The sequence below is a fragment of the Pelophylax lessonae genome (genome assembly GCF_965119305.1).
Source record: "Pelophylax lessonae genome assembly, chromosome: 3".
Classification (NCBI taxonomy): Eukaryota; Metazoa; Chordata; class Amphibia; order Anura; family Ranidae; genus Pelophylax; species Pelophylax lessonae.
Genome location: NC_138770.1, coordinates 316680758 through 316702448, shown reverse-complemented (window position 1 = coordinate 316702448; position 21691 = coordinate 316680758). Strand labels below are relative to the sequence as shown.

Sequence of the window (21691 nt, the reverse complement as noted above, 5' to 3'; positions counted from 1 at the left end):
AAGTGTATTCTGACAGAGGGGGAGTCTGCAATGTCATAACACAATAACTCACCAAGGGAGATCCCTGCATCCACATTGCTTGTGCGAGATGCAGGAATCTGTAAGGTTTTTTTGTTCAAACAAACTTTATTTACTTAGGAGTAGGAACGTTTTTAGTTTATTTTGTACGGGCAATTTGATCTGTTGTCACCTGCAGAATTGCCTGGGAGAGGATTCCACTTGCCTTTATAGGATCGCTTCCTAGTTGAGCTGTAAAAGGATAAAATCTTGTTTATGACATCAGCTTTAAAGTTTTCTTTTAGGACCAGCATTTGCCTGCCTGTATAAACTGTAGGGCCAGGTACCGTTTTTCACTAAAAATAAGATCTACCCTGAAAATAAGACCTATCATGATTTTCTAGGATGGCTGCAATATAACATGGATATATGGAATAAAAACACGGCAGCCTAAACCCACTCAAACTGAAGTAATGTGAAATATTAGATCAAATCACTGCATTGTCCATATAGGACTGGGTACCTCCACAACTAGACTAAGTCCATAGAGAAAAGAATACTAGAGAGGCCCCAAGGGGACACTCTGGAAAGGTAGTTGTTAAGGAGAACCAACAACGGTGTAAGATGCAAAAAAGTTTATTTATTGAAAAGATAACAACTACAAAATTCAATGATAGAAGTACCCTCCCAGACACCTCATATAAAACCACACAGACAACTTTGTCTCAGTGAGCACATACAAAAAGGCAACATTCACTCCCACTAGCATTTCACCAGTGTACAACCTCAAAACCTACTGTTGTAGATGAATGGATGAGGGTTTAATCAAATTTTCCAAGTCAGGGAAAAACCCATATAGCTATGGAGCCTAGTCCTTCAAAAACCATTTGACCTATGTGGTTGACTAATGGAAAATTTCCTTTCTGGATCTATATATTAGGCTGTCAAAAGGTAGACTGACTACGGCTAGGTTTAGGAAGAAAACTGCAGCCAATACCCTGCTACACGCAGAGAGTCATCATCCTAAACCCTTAATTAAAGGGATTCCAGTTGGACAGTTCCTAAGGATTAAAAGGAACTGCACAAGTCAGGATGACTACCGATGTGAAGCAGAGGACCTCTATAAGAGGTTTAGGGAGAGGGGCTATTCACATAAGACCCTTAGGAGAGCCAAGAGACTGGCAGGTAGAAAGCTAAGGAAAGACCTCTTGGTCCCTAAATCAGTTGCTTCTGTAAATTCTGAAACCTCATTAAGGATTATCACTATGTAGTATGGAGCACAAGTATGCAGTATGGAGCACAGTGGGATGCAGTTGGTAAAGTTTTACGAGATCACTGGCATATTCTGACTAGATCAGAGAGATTAAAGGCAATAGTAGGCCCTAGACCAATGATGGTTGCCAGACAGGCCAAGAATTTAAATGATACTTTGGTACATTCTGAATTTCAAAGGAAAACTAATAGAAATTGGCTTACGGATCTCTCTGAGCTGAAAGGAATCTTTGCCTGTGGCCACTGTAATATGTGCAACTATGTGGATAGATCTAATGTTTTCTTTAACTATGATGGTCAAAATAGCTTTGAGATTAAACAATTTATTAATTGTGCTACTTCAAGGGTACTCTATATTTTAGAATGTTCTTGTAAGAAATTGTACATTGGCAAAACTAGACGCCAGTTGTGTGTGCGATTTGGTGAACACTTAAAGAGCATCAGACTCAAAGAGGAAACACCTATTGGTCTACACTTTGCTGCAGTACATAGGGGAAGCCCTAGGGGCCTAAAAGTGAAATACTTTTTTGCCCTACATCTCTCTAATCGCAGGGGTGATTATGACACAATCCTGCTTAAGTAGGAAAAATCGTGGATTTTCAGACTTGATACTTTGGCCCCCGAAAGGGTTAAATATTGAAATGAGTCTGAAAATCTTTTTGGAACCCTAATTTACATTACTTCTCTTGGTTTGAATATATTGTTAAACTTATGAATTTCGAATGGTGTGTCTCTTTAAGCCACTGTTCGTTTGGTGAACGGATGCACCAGGTATGAATGAGGCAATTGTGCCATGAATTCCTACAAGGTATTATCTCCAACTACATTGTAGTTTTTATTTTTACCACTAGATGGTGTTATCTGACGTTATAACTTTTTAATTTGCTAATTGTGGAATCACCACTATAAATAGATGTGAAGTAAGAGCGTCATTACGTCCTGATGAAGCATACGTGACGTATGCGAAATGTGTTGATGTAAGCAGTGCAGAGGGCCCTGTGCATCAACTTGCATTCCACCGACCACCCCAGCCAGTTCCGCTTTACGCCAAGTGCCAGCCACAGATCCCAAATGAGCACTGGTGAATGCAGATAGTAGAACTTGTTACCACGATCTGCTGGCAGCACGTCCGAACATGTGTTAACATCCAGGCTGTTATCAGAGTGGGATCTGGACTTCCAGGTAGAGGTAGGAGAATGGTGGGGTGCTGAAGAGTGGTGAGAAGCCTCCAGGCACCCTTGATTGTTCTGTCCCTTATTGCCTTTACTCTGCTACTGCCTAATTGCTGCTTTGAGTAGACTGGTATTGCAGTGGCAATAGTGCCTGTACATACTCAGCACATGAGGAGTTTTGAACTGAGATTTATTCAGATCGGCCAGTGCATATACTGCAAATTGTACACTGATCCACCAAGGCGGACTGGCTTTCTGCATCATCAGTAGCTTTAAATATTACACCTGTGTTTCAGCAACAGCTGATTATCTCCATTGCAGGCAACTTATCTGCTATTGTCTTAAATATTTGGGACAGGCTACGGGAGTTTTCTACGCTCTGACTCTACCATATAAGATATTTAGATTTTTTTGTCTGTTTATCGACTGATATTTTTGAAGGACTAGGATCCATAGCTATAGGGGTTTTTCCCTGACTTGGAAAGTTTGATTAAACCCTCATCCATCCACCTACAACAGTAGGTTTTGAGGTTGTACAACGGTGAAATGCTAGTGGGAGTGAATGGGGCCCTTTTGTATGTGCTCACTGAGACAACATTGTCTGTGTGGTTTTATATGAGGTGTCTGGGAGGGTACTTTTATCACTGAATTTTGTAATTGTTATTTTTTTTCAATAAAGAAACTTTTTTGCGTCTTACAATGTTGTTGGTTCTCCTTAACAACTACCTTTCCGGAGTGTCCCCTCTGGGCCTTTTCGGTATTCTTTTCTCTATGGCTGCAATACAAGCCCTACCTTAAAAATAATCCCTAGTTAAAGTCCTTGTAAAATCATGTAATCCACGCTGTAAAAGGATTATATATTGTCCAGTGTGTGTCTTTATGTAAATTATTGTAGAAAACACCTTTTTTACAGCACCGCTGGGCTTACGTGACCCGCCGGAGCTCTCCTCCTCACCTCCTGGCTGATGTCAGCGGGGATCTCGGCCCCTCCCTCTGCACTGTTCAGAGCAGGAAAGGAGACTTTAACGGGTCACGTGAGCACCCAGCAGCGCTGTAAATAGGGTATTTTCCACAATAATGACACACACTGGATATTACATAATCCTTTTACAGTGCGGATTACATGATTTTACAAAGACTTTACCTAGAGTTTTTTCTGAGAATACATGATTTTCGTAGAGCTGACAGGGAAGGAGAGGGAGAGGGGAGAGAAGACAGGGACACAGAAACTTTTTCACATACCGTTATTACATATGGTATTATGTACATACCGTAAGTAAATAAGACATCCCCTGAAATAAGCCCTGAAATTATAGCCAAAATTATTATAACCTAATATATCTTATTTTCAGGGAAACACGGTAGCTAGGTAGCTACAGTAAGTAGTACAATACAATGTTGTTGGGCATTTTTGCATGCAGTTAATATCAAATATTTCCAGATGGCAGTGATTGATTTATCATTTATATCAGAAACTTCTATTAAATATTGAGTGTGATAAAACATATTTAACTGTTTCTGTACTAAAGTTCCCCTTTATTCTCTGTATGTGCCACTTTCTCCTCTCTTTGTTCACAGGTGTTAGCTACATACCAGGAATACATAGTGGACATGGGCTTACTGCTTGGGGGTGCCATAGGTTCTGTTGAAGTCCAGATGGCACAGATTGTGGAACTTGAGACCCAGCTGGCTAATCTCACAGTTCCTCAAGATGAGCGTCGGGATGAGGAAAAAATATACAACCGCATGACTGTGGCTGAGCTACAGGTGACCACAGACTTATGCTGTAAATATTGTATCACGGAGCAACAATGTCAAAGAGAAGGGATCAATGTTTTATGTTAAAACTAAAACTATGTATGTATTTTAAGATTGTACACACCCTCTTACTAATTAAATAAAGAATATGTAGTAATGTCCCCATAGGGCTTGCTGTGAGATGACTTGTTGTGCCTTCTTTGATTACCAGCACACAGTCACTTAGGGTACAGTTCACACATTCAACCTTACTCCCAATGGCTTGTTGCTCAATAAACAGTCCAGGGGTGTTGGTTTTTAGTATTTATTGTGGAATTTATATGGGAGAAGGGAGTAGTGGGATACTCCATCTGAAACAATGTACATTGGATAAGGACAACTCTCACTTGGCCTCTCCAGGTTCCTTGTGGAGGCAGTCACACTGCTTAAACCATACTGCCACTTGTATGGGAAGGGGTAAGTCTCCTTGCTTTTTCTCCAGCAATAGACTTGGTGATCTACATTCTCTTCAGGACATTCTCTAGCATCCCCTTTACTGAAACACATCTAGCTGCAGAGGTGGCCCCCCTCAGGTCAAGTCCCTTGACACAGATCTGTACTCACTGTACTGCAGAATCAGAACCTTCAGTGTCTCCCCTTCCAGTCAGCTTTACAGGACCTCCAGGTTCAGTTCCTCTCTATCTCTTTAGGCCCTCAGGTCAGCTACCTGAGGCCACATGGCACCTCTACAGAGGAGGAGGCAGCCGCCCCCTCCCTCCGCCACTACGCTATCCAGACAAAAAAACCCGAGCACATGTGCTCCTGGCATTTATACAGTATCCCAGCATGCACCCAGGCACTTTCCTCTGCCAAATCACCAGGGCTGTATTAAACACCTGTGCACTCCTTTGTCAGGTTTCCTCCCACTGTCCAAAATGCCTCCCTATTGGACCTGCAGACAGACTGAGTTGCACCTGAGCACATTGAGCAGACCTCACTAACAGATCCTGCCCTCTGGTAGGCAGAGAACAATATAGATTTACCTGAAATCTCTCTAGTAAGCAGACTGGATTTAAAAACTATACTCTCTCTCTAGCACCTACCTAGGAGGGTGCTACACACACATATATATACTACAGAAAATAAATAGCTGAATTCTAGGTGGTCAAAAGCTGATTCTCTTTTGGCCTCATTCAGATGGGTGCTGAGGCACGTGCACAGCAAATGAGCCACTAGGTGCTGTATACAGGCATCCTATGCAAGTGTATGGGGATGCAGCGGCTGCACCACACAGATGTTTGTACCAATTTGATAAGCATGCATGTGCGAGTGAGTGGCCCTGAGCACAGACAGTATGCACTTACATGGACTGCCTGCATGCAGCACCTGACGACTCAAGCTGCATAAACACACAGCCCATTCATGTAGTATGGGCCTCAGCTCCTGTGTGAATGAGGCCTTACTAGTGGATAGATAGTAGTAGGAACTTTACACACTACTTGTAATATACACTTTCATGTATTGCTTTTGTTTCTTGCAGAATATTGCACCTACATTTGATTGGTTGGACTATTTAAATTTTGCACTCTCACCCTTGGAGATCAATGACACAGAGCCTGTGGTAGTATATGGCAAGGAATATCTACAACAAGTGTCAGACCTTGTGAACAGCACAGACCCAGTGTAAGACATATTCTTTTTTTCTTTATTCTAATAAATTATCTTCCAAAGTTCATATCATACCTGTATAATATTACCTTAGTATTTCTCTATTCTGCTGCTAACTTCATTTTCTTTTATGTAATATCAACATTAGCAGCTGAGTGTTGAAAGAGTTGGGCGTGACATGCTTAATGGACAATAGTAAAATTTGCCAGCAATCAATACAGTCAGCCAGAACAAAGATCAGTAAATTGGGAGCAGGTTGCCTGGAATAAGCTCAGCCCGTTTAGGGTTAAAGAAACACAGAAAGAAGTCCAAATTTAAACTCAGGGTACTAATACCCAGTGTGCGAGAGTAAAAAAAATTCACTGGTAGTTTCATCTTAAAAAAAAAAAAGAAATTATAAATTCACCAAGTATATAGGTGCAATTTGTTTGCATACAGAAGTGGTAATGAAAAGATACAATGGGAAACATTTATTAAATTTTTCCCCAGCAAGGCAATATTAAAAAGGAGCAGTGAGAGAGATTTTTGTCAGATTAATTTCAAGTTTACAGCTTGAGTCATAAATTCCTCCCTCAGCTGCTCTAAAGTTGCACTGCCACAGAATGAAACCTGACCATGACCACTGCCTAAGTATGCTTCTGTATAAAGGGAAAATTTGTCCCATCTACAGTGAGAAATCACATTGCAGGTTATTATTATTACTATTAATATCATTATCATGTATATATAGCCAAATGTTTGTGCAGAACTTTAAAATATAAAGGGAGACAGTTAGAATACAATGAAATACTGTACAAGAGGGTTAAGACGCCCCTGCTCATAACAATTTACAATCTAATATGGTGGGGCAATTTGTATGAAAGTTAAACATTGTGAGGGTGTGCTGATGGCAGAATAAAAGTTCAATTCTTAGGTTGAGAGTTCCAGAGGATGGGAGAAGCCCCGGAGAAGTCTTGGAGACTCGCAAGGGAGGAGTAGACTGGAGAGCAGGAGTTCTTGGGAGGAGAGGAGAGGATGGTTTGCGTGATATTTGGAGGCAAGACTGGGGGTGTAGCTCAGGGCAGAGTTGTGAATGCCTTTGTATGTTGTTAGTATTTTGAATTTGCTGGGCAATCGGAAGCCAGTGCAAGGATTGGAACAGGGGTTTGGAAGCCACTGAGTGATTGCTAAGGTAAATGAGTCTGACAGCAGCATCCATTCATGTTAGACTGAAGGGGGGGATAGCCTGCATGGAGATAGGTCTAAGAGAAGGGAGTTGTAATAGTCAGGGCGAGAGATAACAAGAGAAAGAAAGAGTAGCTTGGTGGTTTCATTAGTTAAAAGGGGCAGATTTTTGAGATCTTATGAAGGTGGTATCTTCAAGCTTTTGACAGTGATTAGATTTGGTACTGAAAATACAGGTCCGGGTCTAGGATTACACCTAGTACCCTGGCTTGAAGCAAGGGACTAATAGTTGTATTATTGATCTTTATTGAAAAGTCAAGAAGGAGGGCACAGCCGAGGGAGGGGGGGGGGGAGGTGAGGGTTACAAATACAAATCTGTTGGAGTTGACTGCCCAGGACCAGGGGTCAGGGGGGTTGCAAATATACAATAAAACTTTTGCATAAATGGGAGGAATCCTGATTTGCACCTGATGTCATTAATTTGCTTGATAAATGTTCTTCATTAGATTTTAGTACCAGGCGATGCACATTGGAGCTGAGAGTGGTCCTCTCACACCACCCCCTGTATTCATCTTACATTTATTCTTACATTAAACCCCCCTGAATCTCTAACACTAACCATCTCACTAAATCTTCCTGTAAGCCTGACATTAGCATTCACAATAACATCCTTTTTAACCCTCACACTCATTATCACCTTCACCTTACCTGTAACCCTAACATTAATCCTCCCTTCTCGGCCTTTTGGCTAAGATCAAGTGTAGTATCTGTTCTTATCAGTTGGTATGGAACCTGATGGTTAGTATCGGTGGGGGCCGAAATGAACCAGGGCGCTCCGGAAAAACCGGGGGACTGGGAAGTAAGCCACATCAGAGAAAGCCGGAGGGGTCCATTGCCTCCTGATTTGAATGGGTCCGCCCCTACCAGTTTGAAGGGAGCAAGAAAGCTGGGAAATGACGGTTAGTATTGCTCCTGGATGTAATTGGTGAGGAATTGGGATGGCGGTGGGAGGGCCTTTCCTCCTGGGTTGAATCTGGCCTTGCAAAAGGCTTGTCCCCAGTTGAAGGCAGGCTCTCTCTAAGCTGTCCACATTGCAAACCTCCTGGTAGGCAAGGGCTACACTCGGTCTGGCCATTGGGCCGGGGTAGAGAAAGCCCGTAGTGTATGTGCCCCTGGGGTGGCAGCCCAGGGGTGCCTTAATTCTCACTGGTGAGGGGCAGCTCGCCTTGAGTTTTTCGGCACCATGGTCACTGCACCTACGCACACTTTTTTAAGCACCTGCCTCTTGGGCAAGGCCTTTTGGCTTCGACCAGAGGAATTTTTATTCCGGCCGGAAGGCCTGCCTTTGTATTTTCACAAAGGCACTAATTCACCTCCCCACTTCCCCTTCCCCACCTTTTTTGTTTGTGTGTGCTTTTTCTTTGTAGTGTTTTGTCACTTCACTATCACCTTTTTCTTCCTCTGCACGACGAGTACGGTGTGGGTCTCTGGGCCTACCTTGAAAGTCTTGGGAGGGGGTGGACATGGCCTTTTGGCTTCGTTCGCCCTCCCTCATGGGGTCTCCCTTCGGGGGAGCCCCACCCAGTACTTGGGGTGGGCTGTTTCGGCAGTCCCCCTGGAGAACGGGGTTTGCCAGGTTTCGGCCAGGCAAACCATAGGAAGTACCTCAGTCCCTGTCAGGAGTCTTGCGCCCCGGGGGATCAAGGTATAGGTCCAACCTCTTCGGAGGCTAGACCATTTTCGCACACCCTGTGCAGTTTTTGTGTGTTCACGTTTGCGTGTGTGCACTTTTTATGCACCGGGTGAAGTCTTTTGAGTGTGTTTCACACGCTACGGGCTTTAAAAAAAAAAAAAAATAATAATCCTCCCTTCTGTAAATTGAACTCACTGTTTGCATGGTCATTTATCTGCACTAGGATCCTCTGTGCTGAACATACCAGAGGTCTCATTACTAGGATCCACTGATTTATTGTGGCATAATGAGTTCAATGGTATGGCACAGTTTAAACCACCATAAAATGTAGTGTACTGGCGTGGTAAAATGTACTGATGAAAATAACTAATTAAACATTTATGGAAATATTTGAAATCAATGGCTATTTTTTTTTAAAGTCCAAGCTTCCAAGACTAAAGCAGTACCTCTTATCAGAAGCGGAGCAACCAGGTACCCATAAGATATGTACGAGTGTTACAATCTGAAAAAGACTAGTGAGCAACCTCTCCCCCAGCAGTGGAGCTCTTTGCTGACTTCTTGGTTGAGGACTCTCCTGAGGGATCGTTGTTGGCATTCTGCCTAGTACAGGAGTATTACTGAGTTTAAATCTGAGGTGCCTTTGGCCTCCTATGAGAACAAAAGATTTGTTCCTCCCATATGCAGGACCACTAAAGATAACTGGTTCCATTCCATGGATATTGGGATACTTCGAGCATGCTCTCAAGCTACAGTTCGGCTCAGAGTTTTAGGAAATATTTGTCACTCTCTCTAGCAGAACCAGCAGGATATAGATATCATCCAGAATCATCGTTGGATGGATCATTCCAGCTAGCGAATAGGCTTATAGAGCTTAGGGCTTGGTTCCTATGGAAGCAGCGACAACACATTTAACCAGGAGTGTGTAGACTTCGTGAGCTCCCTGTGAAAGAGCGTCAGGAATATTTTTAGAGGGATGAGATGTCTTACATTAAGGCTGTTCTGACTCATTGTGGGGTGTAGCTAACTTACTTATACAGTAATATCTATCCCTAAAGTGGGGTACACACTAGTTGAAAATCTGCTGAAAATTCCCATCCGAAGTAAAATCGTACGATTTTCGGCTAGTGTGTACACAACTTTCAGCAGCCGATGCCGACATTTTCAATGAAAAAAAAAAAACGAAGGGACAAACACCAAAATGTTTATCGTCCGTCCCCAGCACAACCAATTTTCGTTTAATGTGTATGCAGTACGTCTGCCAAAAATCGGATACGAAAGACCGCGCATAATCTGAAATTGCTGACTACCCGGAAGTCTAGGTACAAACGTCCCAAAAAAAAATGTAAAAAAAGGTCGAGAAATTTTGTGAACATTATGCACTGTCAACTAAAAACGGTTATGACCGCTGAGCATGAGAGAGAGAAATCGGAGGATATTTCGTCCGATTTTCGTCAAGTGTGTACGAGCCTTAAGGTTTCTGTTGGCTAAGTGCTATGATTGAAACCCTATTTTGTTTGGCATCCCCTTTTTTTTGGGCTAGTTAGAAAAACTGAAAATTTCCTATCAAATACTTACTGTAATTTTCCTTTACTGATGGACTCCCAGTTTCATGAGTAGGGTTAGCAAGACATACATTTAGGTATATAGCAGACTTTAGAGGGTTAATGCATTATGCGGAAGGAACTGTTACCCAATTCTTACTTGATTTCTATGCACATAAGTGCTATTTTGTAATTTTAGGTAGATGTCCCCTAGGTGGTAAAGCAATGTAGCTATTGTTATCTTCATTACTATTTATAAAATTGGCTGGATTGGCAAAGGAGGCAAAGGGGACTTTCATGGTATAAAAGGCTCATAGAAAAATGTATATACAGTAAAACAGTATAAAGTTTATTAGCTACATTTTAAAATACAAAATTCCCCTAGTAGGGACAAATAAGGCAAAAAAGCGCAACAGAAAGCAACAATAAACATAGAGCAGTATTTGAGGTTGTCAAAAACAACAAATCGTGCTTATGTATACAAAACTACAAATTTAGATACATAGTTAAAGCCCTGATACCAAGCTACTCCTCTGGCAGTCCAAAGAGGTCAGCACTAGATTTATCTGGTGACATATGTCAGTAGAACCCGACATGTTTCGTGGTAAAAACCATATGCAGTACCATGAAAGTCCCCTTTGCCTCCTTTGCCAATCCAGCCAATTATATAAATGATTAATTGGGACGTAGGTACTATGTACATGTTTATACAATTGTAGCACACATTAGTGTGGGGCTAAAAGGTCTTTATTATTTGGCTTTTTTAGACTGGTTTGCCTTTAAAGCTGCCAATAGACTTACAAGGGCAGTTGACATCTATGCACATCTGACAGCCTTCATACACCAAAATTAACCGCAAAACATCATGACATCTGACTCCAGATAATTGTCATTTTTTTTTTTTTAGCAATGGTGTTCATGTCATGATTTGTAACGTACCCAATTCCCCTAGACCAGAGGTCTCCAAACTATGGCCCTCCAGTTGTTCTGGAACTACAATTCCCATCATGCCTAGCAATGTCTGTGAATGTCAGAGTTTTACAATGCCTCATGGGACGTGTAGTTCCACAGCAGCTGGAGTACTGTAGTTGGGAGATCCCTGCCCAATACATTAACCAAAGCTCTCACAGACATAGGATCATCATCTTATGTAGCTGAAAGCAGAGAGATCAAGAAATATGTCGTGCTTGTGGGTACCCCAGCTTTTTGCACATTACCTGTTTTTGTCCTGTTGGCTTCTAACTGGAATGGAATGTGCACACAGCGCAATGCCCCTGTATATGAGCTTTTACATCTGCCAGTAGGGAACGGAGGGTTTTAAACTTCCTGTTTTCGGTTTGAAGAAATTAGTTCATAACTTCTAAATAAGACATCATTTTTGGTGCTTTCTTTCTCCTTACCCTATAACTTTCTATGTTTTCTTTCTTTTCTCAATTTTTAGGATCGTAAACAATTACCTAATTTGGAATCTGGTCCAAAAGATGTCACCCAGTCTGGATTCCCGTTTTGAGAAAGCTCAGGATAAGCTGCTTGAGTCACTGTATGGGGCCAAAAAGGTATTATGGGCTTGCCCTTGTATCTGAAAGCATTAGATGATTAAACCAAAAGTGCAAGTAGCTTATTGTAATGTACCAATGCTAATGTAGCAGGTTTTCCATGCCTGTGGCCTGATGTGGGTCTGCCATCGGTACCGGTTACCCCTCCAGCCCTTGTGAGCTGCGACCCTGGGTGTGAGCACTGAGACATTGACAACTCCGGCATCTTTGTTTTGTTGTTTTATTGGATTTTAAGGGGATGGGAGAAGGGAATGAGTGGGATACTCCTTTAGGCTCAACTAGATACAAATGTGGGACTTTCCTGGCAAAAATGCCTATTAGCGCTGTCTTGACGCTAGCCAACGCTTCCTGATGCTTGAACACTGTGTAATTACTGAAACTGTGCTGGATCCTCGACTTTAGTGCAGAAGATACAGGACTGTAGAAATGCTTGACTTGTAACACTGCAATAGCTCAGAGTCACTGAATGGCTCCCTCCAGCACTGCACTGGCTGAGAAAACTCCTTGTAAATTCCTGTACTGCTGCAACTCTCAACTGGCACACTTCACACTGAGCACTAACACTTCAGGGCCCAAACCGCAGGCGCCCCCTTTACACTTTAAGCTCTTCAGGGTCCACTGACTATATACCCCCTCTGTCACTTCAGGGTCCTCAACCTAGGTACCCCCTTTCACCACTAGCTGGCACTGGATCCCCAAACCTCTTCCAGAGTGGTCCCCTCTAACTTCAGGCAGACCCCCAGGGGCAATCCTCAGTACTCACGACCTGTGTAGGCTTTCCTGGGACTGGACCCCTCTGACTCTCCGCAGGTTCTCGGGACACCGGATCCCCTCAGTTTAGCTCTACACTCTCTGGATCTTCAGGCAGCAGCCCCGAGATCCTCCTCCTCAAACAGGAGGGGAGACAGCCGTTCTCTCCCTCCTGGGACTCTGCTCCCGCCAAAGGCATTGTGTCATGCGCCACCCCCAAACTTATACCCACTCCCAGTATCTTTTGCAGCACAATCTGCCTTCTGGGGTAGTTACAAGCCTGGATGTGTCCCCTGATTGGATTTCCTACATTGCCCTATGAGAAGCCTCTCATAGGAGCCAGTGGGGTGACTCCCCCTTCAGAAAGCACACCTGGAAACCATGACACCCTGACTAATGAATCACAGCCCTGTTGTTAGGCAGACAAGGCCCACTATACCTTTACCTAGCACCTACCTGTAGGGTGCTACACTAATTATAAAAAAGTGAAGGCAAGATGGGATCATTTTTAGACACCTTTATTATTGCAATTCAGTGGCAGCTCTCTGAAAGTGATGATTGGTGGCAGATCTGTTCATGACTTGTTACGTTACCACACAGTTGCCACATTGTTCTCCTATGGTTCATATGGAATAAAGGTTTGCCACCTTCTCTATGGGAAAAAGGAAATGATAATTAACTGTTCAACGAGATTTTTCCAGAATGTTGGTTGTAAGTGCCTGTGGTTGAACATGAACTGTTATATGGCTTGATCAATAACACCAGTGAACAAAAGCAGATATCAAGCTTTGTATCAGCACCATTACAATGTAATTTCCAACAATTTCTGATCAAGTAATACAGGTACTCTGGTGTTTCCACTGTCATTTGCTCATTTTCTTCCTCTTGATTGCAGTCCTGTACCCCTCGCTGGCAGACCTGTTTATCCAATACAGATGATACTCTTGGATTTGCTCTAGGATCTCTGTTTGTTAAATCGACATTTGATAAGAACAGTAAAACAATTGTAAGTACCCATGATTGGATGCAACCCCTGAAATAATTGTATATTGATGTTCAAGGAGCAGCAATAATTTACAATTCAATTACTTTCAGGCAGAGCAGATGATTGCTGAAATCCGAACAGCCTTTGAATTCACTTTAGCAAGTTTATCATGGATGGATGAGAAGACAAAGAGAACAGCTAAGGAGAAGGTGTTGTACTTCACTTTTAATTCTGTCAGTTATTGTTCCACAACAAGGCACATGTGAATGTCAGTTAGTTAAAGCGGAACTAAAGTCATCGATTTAACGTTTTTTTTTTTTTTTTTTCAACCTCCTGCTGAGGTATTGTGTTCTGACAGTAGGGGGACTTCCCTGCCTTCAGAATACACTGATCAAGTGGAAATATTCCTAGAGGCTGGTTGTACAGAAGTCAATCGGTGGACTGACTTCTGTACAACCAGCCTGTCTATATACGAAGGGAAATTTGGCCTAAGACAAAAACATCCATTTTGTGTGCATAAAAAGATATGTAGTGTAAACTTTTAATATAAAACAAAATTATCCTTTGTCCTGAGGTTTATTTATGTCTGTGAGACCATCAGTTGTGGCACAGTAATTAAGTATTAAGTATCGTATGGTTCCAAGGACTGTGGTATACGTATGTGTGCATTGTATACAGCAGGCGCAGATTCTGTTCAATCCCCTTTTAAGACCCCCTACTGGCCAACCACAGAACATTTCTGTTCTGTCACAGGATGCTTTATGTCTTTCATAATTCTAGTCTAGCTCACATTTTGTCATTCTGTCTTGACCTTTTGATTATAAAGTCAGGTAGAATACTTGTTATGAATATTGTTAATATTGTCAATGTTTACACATTGTTTAATGGCTAAACTTCTCTTTAGGAACATAGTATACTTCCTCTGCCCTGCTGACCCCCTCTACACTGCCATACTGACCCCTGTACACTCCCCTGTAGACCGCCCATCCTCTGCCCTACTGACCTCTGTCCTCCTCCTTGATACCCTGTCCTCGACCCTGCTGCTCCCTGTTCTCCACCCTACTGACCCCTGCTTTCTGCCCTATTCACCCCTGTTCTCTGCTCCCCAGACTCTGTACACTCTCCTGCTGACCTCCCTTCCTCTGCCCTGCTGACCCACTACACATTTCCCTGCTGACCCCTGTCCTCTGCCCTGCTGTCCCCCTGTACACTGCCCTACTTTTTTCTGTTTCTGAACACTGTCCTGTTGACTTCCCATCCTCTGCCCCCTGACATTTTTTACTGCACCCCTGCATCAGACCGGCTAGATCTGGCCCTGTTTGGCAAGTAAAACAACTCCCACATTAGTATTCAATCTGTGTATGTAGCAGTTTGCTTTAGGGTTCAGCTTTAACAATGAAGGAGCAGGAGTGGATTAGAGAAGTTTATTTATGAAGGAATGAAGGGGTTGGGAATAGTTAATAGATGAGAAATATAGTAAATGTGTGGCACCAGTCCAGTGGCTACAAGACCCAGGTCCTTTGTTATGTTTTAGTCTAATATTAGCCAGTGTGCAATTTTATGACATCTGGAGAGAACGAACGTTGTCCACAGATTCTAATCATATGATAACTAACTGCACGAAGAATAAGGTATAAGGATCACATACGTGTGTACATTTATTCAATCTACTTGCTGACCACCAATCATCACTTTTATCAGAATTCAGCAAACTTCTTTACCTGTATAATTTTACAGAGCTGTGCAGTGATATTCTTTGTCTGATGTTTTAGGCAGATGCCATATATGACATGATTGGATTCCCTGACTTCATACTGGACACAAAAGAACTTGATGAGGTGTATGATGGGGTAAGAAGATATTATATAAAAGGAAAAACTCACACGTGAATCCTATAATAAAAAAATGACAAGCTGAATTGACAGTAATGTTATTGTTTTTTTTGTCTTTTTACTCCCAGTTTGAAGTGGCTGAGGACTCTTTCTTTCAGAACATGTTGAATTTCTATAACTTTTCAGCCAAACTAATGGCTGAACAATTAAGGAAGCCACCAAACCGAGAACAGTAAGAATGCTTTAAGCTTTGATTCTACAGACACATTGATTTACATATGCTTTAGGTTCACAGTATGCTGGTTTGCACGGGCACAGCAGCCTATTTATATGAATGGGCTGCTGTACCTATGGAAAACACAGGCAAAAAAAGTCCCTGCATCTTGTCCTGAAAATGCAGACACAGGGAAACCGAATAATGCTATCCAGTTCCCAGCATGGAAACAAATAAAAAAAAAACAAAAAAACATGCTTGCCACATCTGACTATCTTGTATGTGTTGTTTATACAGCTGTCATGTACTGTAGTACAGAATAGGAATTTATGTATCTAATATTTTTTCAGATGGAGTATGACACCCCAGACTGTCAATGCCTATTACCTGCCAAATAAGAATGAAATAGTCTTTCCAGCAGGCATACTTCAGGCTCCATTCTATGCTCCTACACATCCAAAGTACGTATGTTGAACTTACTAGCCGAACAATGCCTATTGCCAAATACTACGAAGGTAACAGAAATCAGCATTTGGTGCCACTGTAATTTCTTTACTTGCTTTAAATATACATATAGAGGTGCATCTTATAAAATGAAAATAGCATCAAAAAGTTAATTTATTTCAATAATTCAATTAAAAAAGTGAAACTCATTTTGATGATTATGGCTTACAGCGAAAACCCAAAATTCAGTATCTCAGAAAATTAGAATATTGCATAAGACCAATAAAAAAAAGGATTTTTAATACAGAAATGTTGGCTTACTGAAAAGTATGTCTATGTATAGTATAGTATGCACTTAATACTTGATTCGGGCTACTTTTGCATGAATTACTGCATCAATGTAGCGTGGCATGGAAGCAATCAGCCTGTGGCACTGCTGAGGTGTTATGGAAGCCCAGGTTTCTTTGATAGCGGCCTTCAGCTCATCTGCACTGCCAAAAGTACCAATACCTGATTTAATGATCATGGTATCACTGTGCTTGGTTGGCCAGCAAACTCGCCTGACCTAAACTCCTTAGAGAATCTGTCGGATATTGTCAAGAGGAAGATGAGAGACACCAGACCCAACAATGAGGATGAGCTGAAAACTGCTATCAAAGAAACCTGGGCTTCCATAACACCTCAGCAGTGCCACAGGCTGATCGCCTCCTGCATACTATACTGTGCATGGACATATTTTTCAGCAACCCAACATTTCTGTATTAAAAATCCTTTTTTTTTTATGTATTATTCTAATTTTCTGAGATACTGAATTTTGGGTTTTCACTAGCTGTAAGGCATAAACATCAAAATAAAAGAAAGAAATCCTTAAAATATATCACTGTGTGTAACACACATCCATATAAACTATATGAGTTTCCCTTTTTGAATTGAAATACTGAAATAAATTAACTTTTTGATGATATTCTAATTTTTTTGAGCTGCACCTGTGTTTTAAAAAAACAAAACATTTTTTCCACTTTAATATGGTTCAAAATGTTATCAAATAAGAAAAATACCTGATAAACAGTAAATTAAACATATTTTGATTTGCAAACATGTAAAAAAAGATGATTAAATGATTAATGATTAAAGTTCATAAATGATTATGAACTTTGAAATACAATCCATCTGGCATTTCAGTGTTCTAGCAGTTTTTAGTGCTGCTGCTTGAGGCGCATTGTTAGGTAAGTATGCTGCTAAAGACGTTAGTTCTTTGTTACAAATTAAGTTCATGTTAGTTAGGTATGTGGGGGATTAAGGTTATAGTTTTCTGGGTTACAGACCCTATCATCAAAAATTCAATTAAATCCTAATATAATTTTGCAAAGTGTAGTCAGTATTGCTCCAAGTGGATCTGCTCTTGCCCATAATAAGAAGCCTGATGTCTGTCCAGATCTTTACTGCATGCAATAATCCAAACATAATTGTGGATGATGGAACAAAAGCATAGATTCTATGTTGCATTAGGTTAAGGTTCATACAAGAAGCTGCTAGACTCTTATGTGTTTCACGTTAAGCAACATTTACTCACGAGTCTTCCACTGTTGTGTTTGAACTGCTGCCAAAACCATACCTCCTAAAAGAGGAATACAGTATACATACATTTATGTTGGCCCTGGCTGTGAAATGCTGCCGCTTTGCTGCAGGCACAGTATTTACCTAGATGAATGGGGAATTCACCTGTTTCCTGCGCCACACATAGTGGTTCCTCCCACCAGCTTGCATGCCCTGTAGTGATATACAAACTGGCGAGAGGAACCACTGCGAGAGACAGGGAAGGGGGTATTCCGCACACACACAGTTGTACAAGAGCAGTAAAGCAGTGGGATTTTAATATACTGACAACCAGAAAGGCAATAATATTCATGCTTCTTTTGAAAATACTAGTTGCCTGACTGTTAAGCTGATCATACAGAGACAAAATTTAGCCAGTTCAGCAGGAACCAGACACATTTAAATTTGTGAGTAGCCCTTTGTTCAGCAGAAGCTGGTCAGTTTCTGTGGAACTGTCCTGCTGGAAAAGCAGCATTCAATAAGCACACGCAGCCAAGTGCTGATTAGTGTATTCTGCCAGCGGGGGGAGTCCCGCTGATAGAAGATAAAGATACAGTGGGGAAGATTTTCCCATCCATCTTGACTGTGTGGATGGGGAAATCAGTTACGTTGTTTTTGTTCAGCTGGGTTTATGCTGACCCACTGGCTTCAATACTTCAAGCCATCAACCTGAAACAAGAATACAGATTAAGGACTTTATAGAAATTGTCAATATCTGCATATTAGTTTAAGGTAAATAATGCAATGAATTGAAGCCAAGTGAAGGTCAGGCTGCTAGTATTTTCAGAATAACACAGCAATGGCAGCCTCTATGTTTTTCTCATTACAAGTTTACTAACCATCTGAAGGACAAGGTGAAATTTAAGGGTCAGGTCAAGTGTTGGTTGAGGCCTAAGTGTTAAGTGAAATTGACTCTGCTCACAAGCGCACCAAATTAAATTAAGCCAAGACTGTAAAAGAAGATGATGCATACCCTGCCACATGCTTTGGTTCCTACTGCTGGCTCCTACATCCTGTGTGGCAAAGGAGCCAGTAGAAGTGTTGGGTACATGCAACTCCTGGATATCTTCAACATAGCAGAGCTTTAAGACATGGGCCCCAGAAAGATATACATCACATTCTTTTACAGGCTAGGTTTCATTTATTAAAGAACTTCAGCCCCCCCCCCCCCCCCCATTTTTTTGGCCCATCTGCTTATGCCTCTGGTGCATGGTAAAAAATGATGTTACTCTGTAATTTTCTCCCCTCATCACTGTGTGTCTCCACATTTTCATTAAAAAGGCATTGCAGCAGGCACAATTACTGTCTGCAGATGCCAGTCTCCCGCAAGACCCACTGTGGGGTGTCAATCACAGCTGGTGCATACAACTTTCAAGGAGCCAGTTTCATTTGGACCAGAGTTACTATCGAGCCTATCCCCTCTGTACACTGAATCCTACCTTGGATTGAGGAACTGTAGCTAACAACATTATCAGAGATTATTCATTATTATTATCAATTTAATTTGATTATTATGTGAACCCCATTCTTTATTTAAAACTCTGTACAACCTACCAATTTTATCAATGTACCTGTGCTATAGATCTAACAATTTTAGTGGGGTCTCTCTGAGGCCTGAAAACTATTTCATGGGTTCCTCTGCAGTAAAAAGGTTAAAAAAGGCTGCCCTAGGGTTTTGTGTTTTTGTTTTTTTTTTTACTGTTAGGGATGTTTTAGATGTTAGAAACACTTAAAGTAGAACTATAGGCAAAACGTTTTTTTTTTCAATTTGGATAAAGCAAGGAAGGGTCAGTTTTATTTTTGCCATCTTTGTCCTATTGAGGAGATTTATCTTCACTTCCAGTCCCATAGCCAAACAGGAAGTAAGAGGAAATACTGCAAATTAAGCAAATTTCTTGGGGACTATCAGGTCACCATAACTAGTGTCCCCATTGGAAGATTTCCTCTCTTTTACTTTTATGGGGACAACCCAAAATATGGGATTTGCTTTTATTTCACTTTCAATGATAATGGTAAGCAGGACAAATAGAGAGGACGAATCTCCTTAATGGGGGCACAGATAGCAATAAAAACCGACAGGTGTTATAATATGTCTCCCCTCTATCCACAACTAAAAAAAATAACTTTTGACTTTAGTTATACTTTAAGCAAATGTTAGAATTTATTTTTCACACAGGTATGTAGTGTAAATGAGCTCAAAGTGAACACCAGTTACTATATTTAAATTAGTGGCATGGTTGGAAGTAGTGTAATACAGCCACTGATGTTTTTTGCAGTACCTAAAGTCACGCTATGTGATCCACTCACCACATACATGTTCCAACCTCTGTTTATCTGAAAAAAGTTTCAGGTGGAAACAGATGCAACAAGCATATAGTAAACACGACAATTTAAAATGTTGATAATTTCATTGCTATGTCTTTCTATGGTAACTCTATATCAGAAAGCAGGGTCTAATCTTTAAATTATCACTCACTTTTTTCACAACTATTCTACTGACCTTTATTGCCACTAAGATCTCAATCACAACACTAATATTGCAAAAAGCTGTTCTTTTGCATTTCTAGTGCATGTCACCTCTCACTCATGCTTTTGTTTCCTCTTCTTCTTCAGGGCTCTAAATTTCGGGGGTATTGGGGTGGTGATGGGACACGAACTGACGCATGCATTTGATGATCAAGGTTTGTGACAAATTATGCAGTTGGATGATCTGTAGCTAGAAGTGGTGTTCAGGGTGATCGATAGATGTCATTGTTTTAAATGTTTTATATCTTCCATTATATAAACAAATTGATTTAGCAGTTCAAGATACTGTAATGTGAGAAAAAAACTGTACACGTTAGAGGTAATTTGCACATGTTTAACATAAAGCTAAACTGATTGTGAAAGGAAAAAACATTGTCAAGCTGTGCAAATAGTTTGATCTCCAATGTAACATAAGGTAACGACACTTGAAATGCCTGAAATTCCTTTAACTGCAACAACAGATTCAGGTAAGAATATTGAATGACAACTAAGGATGTTAAGTCAGTATATAGTACATAGGTGGCCACACAGGTTGTGCAAGGTGTGCCTGTGCACACCCTAATCACCCTATGTGGTCCAGATTCCCCCTGTTTAGACTCCTGATCACCAAACCTAACGGGGCTCCTAAACAAATTGTAATAAAAAATATATAAAATTGTAAAAAAGAATAAAAAAAGTAAAATAAAAACTACTGACACTGTCCACTGCCTTACTGGCACCAATCTCTGACCTACTAACACTGTCAATATGTATACACATGCACACACGTATGTGTGTTTAAGATTTGGGGTGAACACCCTAATGCGATAGGCTGGGCACACCTATGCATATGAGTAATGAATAAAGAGACATTTGGGGCATCTGATTTGCAGCTGGCTTTTGTCACCTTGTGGAGTGTATAGAACTGGATTTACCATCTCTGAGCTCAAAGGGAGATGATTTGAGCAGAGCATCCTTCCATCAATAATTCCAAATATGCTGTGTTTAATTTTCAAATGTACAGAAATGTAGTGTTAGACATGATTATATGACATTAAAGTAGAAGTCCACCCTAACACTAAAATGCCTGCGTCTACAGACATCCTCAATCTAACACTAACCTATCTAGCCCTGTAAAGAAGAAATCCATATACATACCTTTTTTGATGCAGATCTGACCCGATCCCACACTGAGCTGTCATCTGTGGCTTCGCTGTGGAGGCGGGTGCAGAGGACACATCCGACATCAGAAGCCCCATTGAAAGTCTATGGGTGACCTTACTTCCCATTTATTTCACAGCTGATGTCGGCCGTGTCCTCTGCAGAGCTTCCGCCACTGAAGACCGGGTCGGATCAGGTTCAAAAAAGGTATGTACTGTATACTGATTTCTTCACAGGGCTAAATAGGTGAGTGTTAGATTGTGGATGTCTGTAGATGCAGGGATTTTAGTGTTAGGGTGAACATAAACTTTAATTTATTCAACTTAAAAAAAATATATATTGTTGTCTTCATTTAATTTTCTAGCTGTGGGGCAAGATTTTAAAACAGTTTTAACAGGTATGTG

At 41.2% G+C, this 21691-nt stretch overlaps 1 protein-coding gene across 1 annotated transcript in view; it reads left to right on the top strand.

The window, feature by feature from the left end:
- Positions 1-21691, top strand: part of ECE2 (endothelin converting enzyme 2) — a 91178-nt gene that overhangs the window by 60129 nt on the left and 9358 nt on the right. Inside the window, exons 8-16 of the mRNA XM_082251765.1 lie at positions 4020-4208; positions 5719-5861; positions 11686-11800; positions 13446-13556; positions 13646-13744; positions 15308-15385; positions 15496-15599; positions 15932-16042; positions 20235-20302. Of these exons, the coding sequence (XP_082107891.1) occupies positions 4020-4208; positions 5719-5861; positions 11686-11800; positions 13446-13556; positions 13646-13744; positions 15308-15385; positions 15496-15599; positions 15932-16042; positions 20235-20302 (1018 nt within the window). The remainder of the gene's footprint in view (positions 1-4019; positions 4209-5718; positions 5862-11685; positions 11801-13445; positions 13557-13645; positions 13745-15307; positions 15386-15495; positions 15600-15931; positions 16043-20234; positions 20303-21691) is intronic.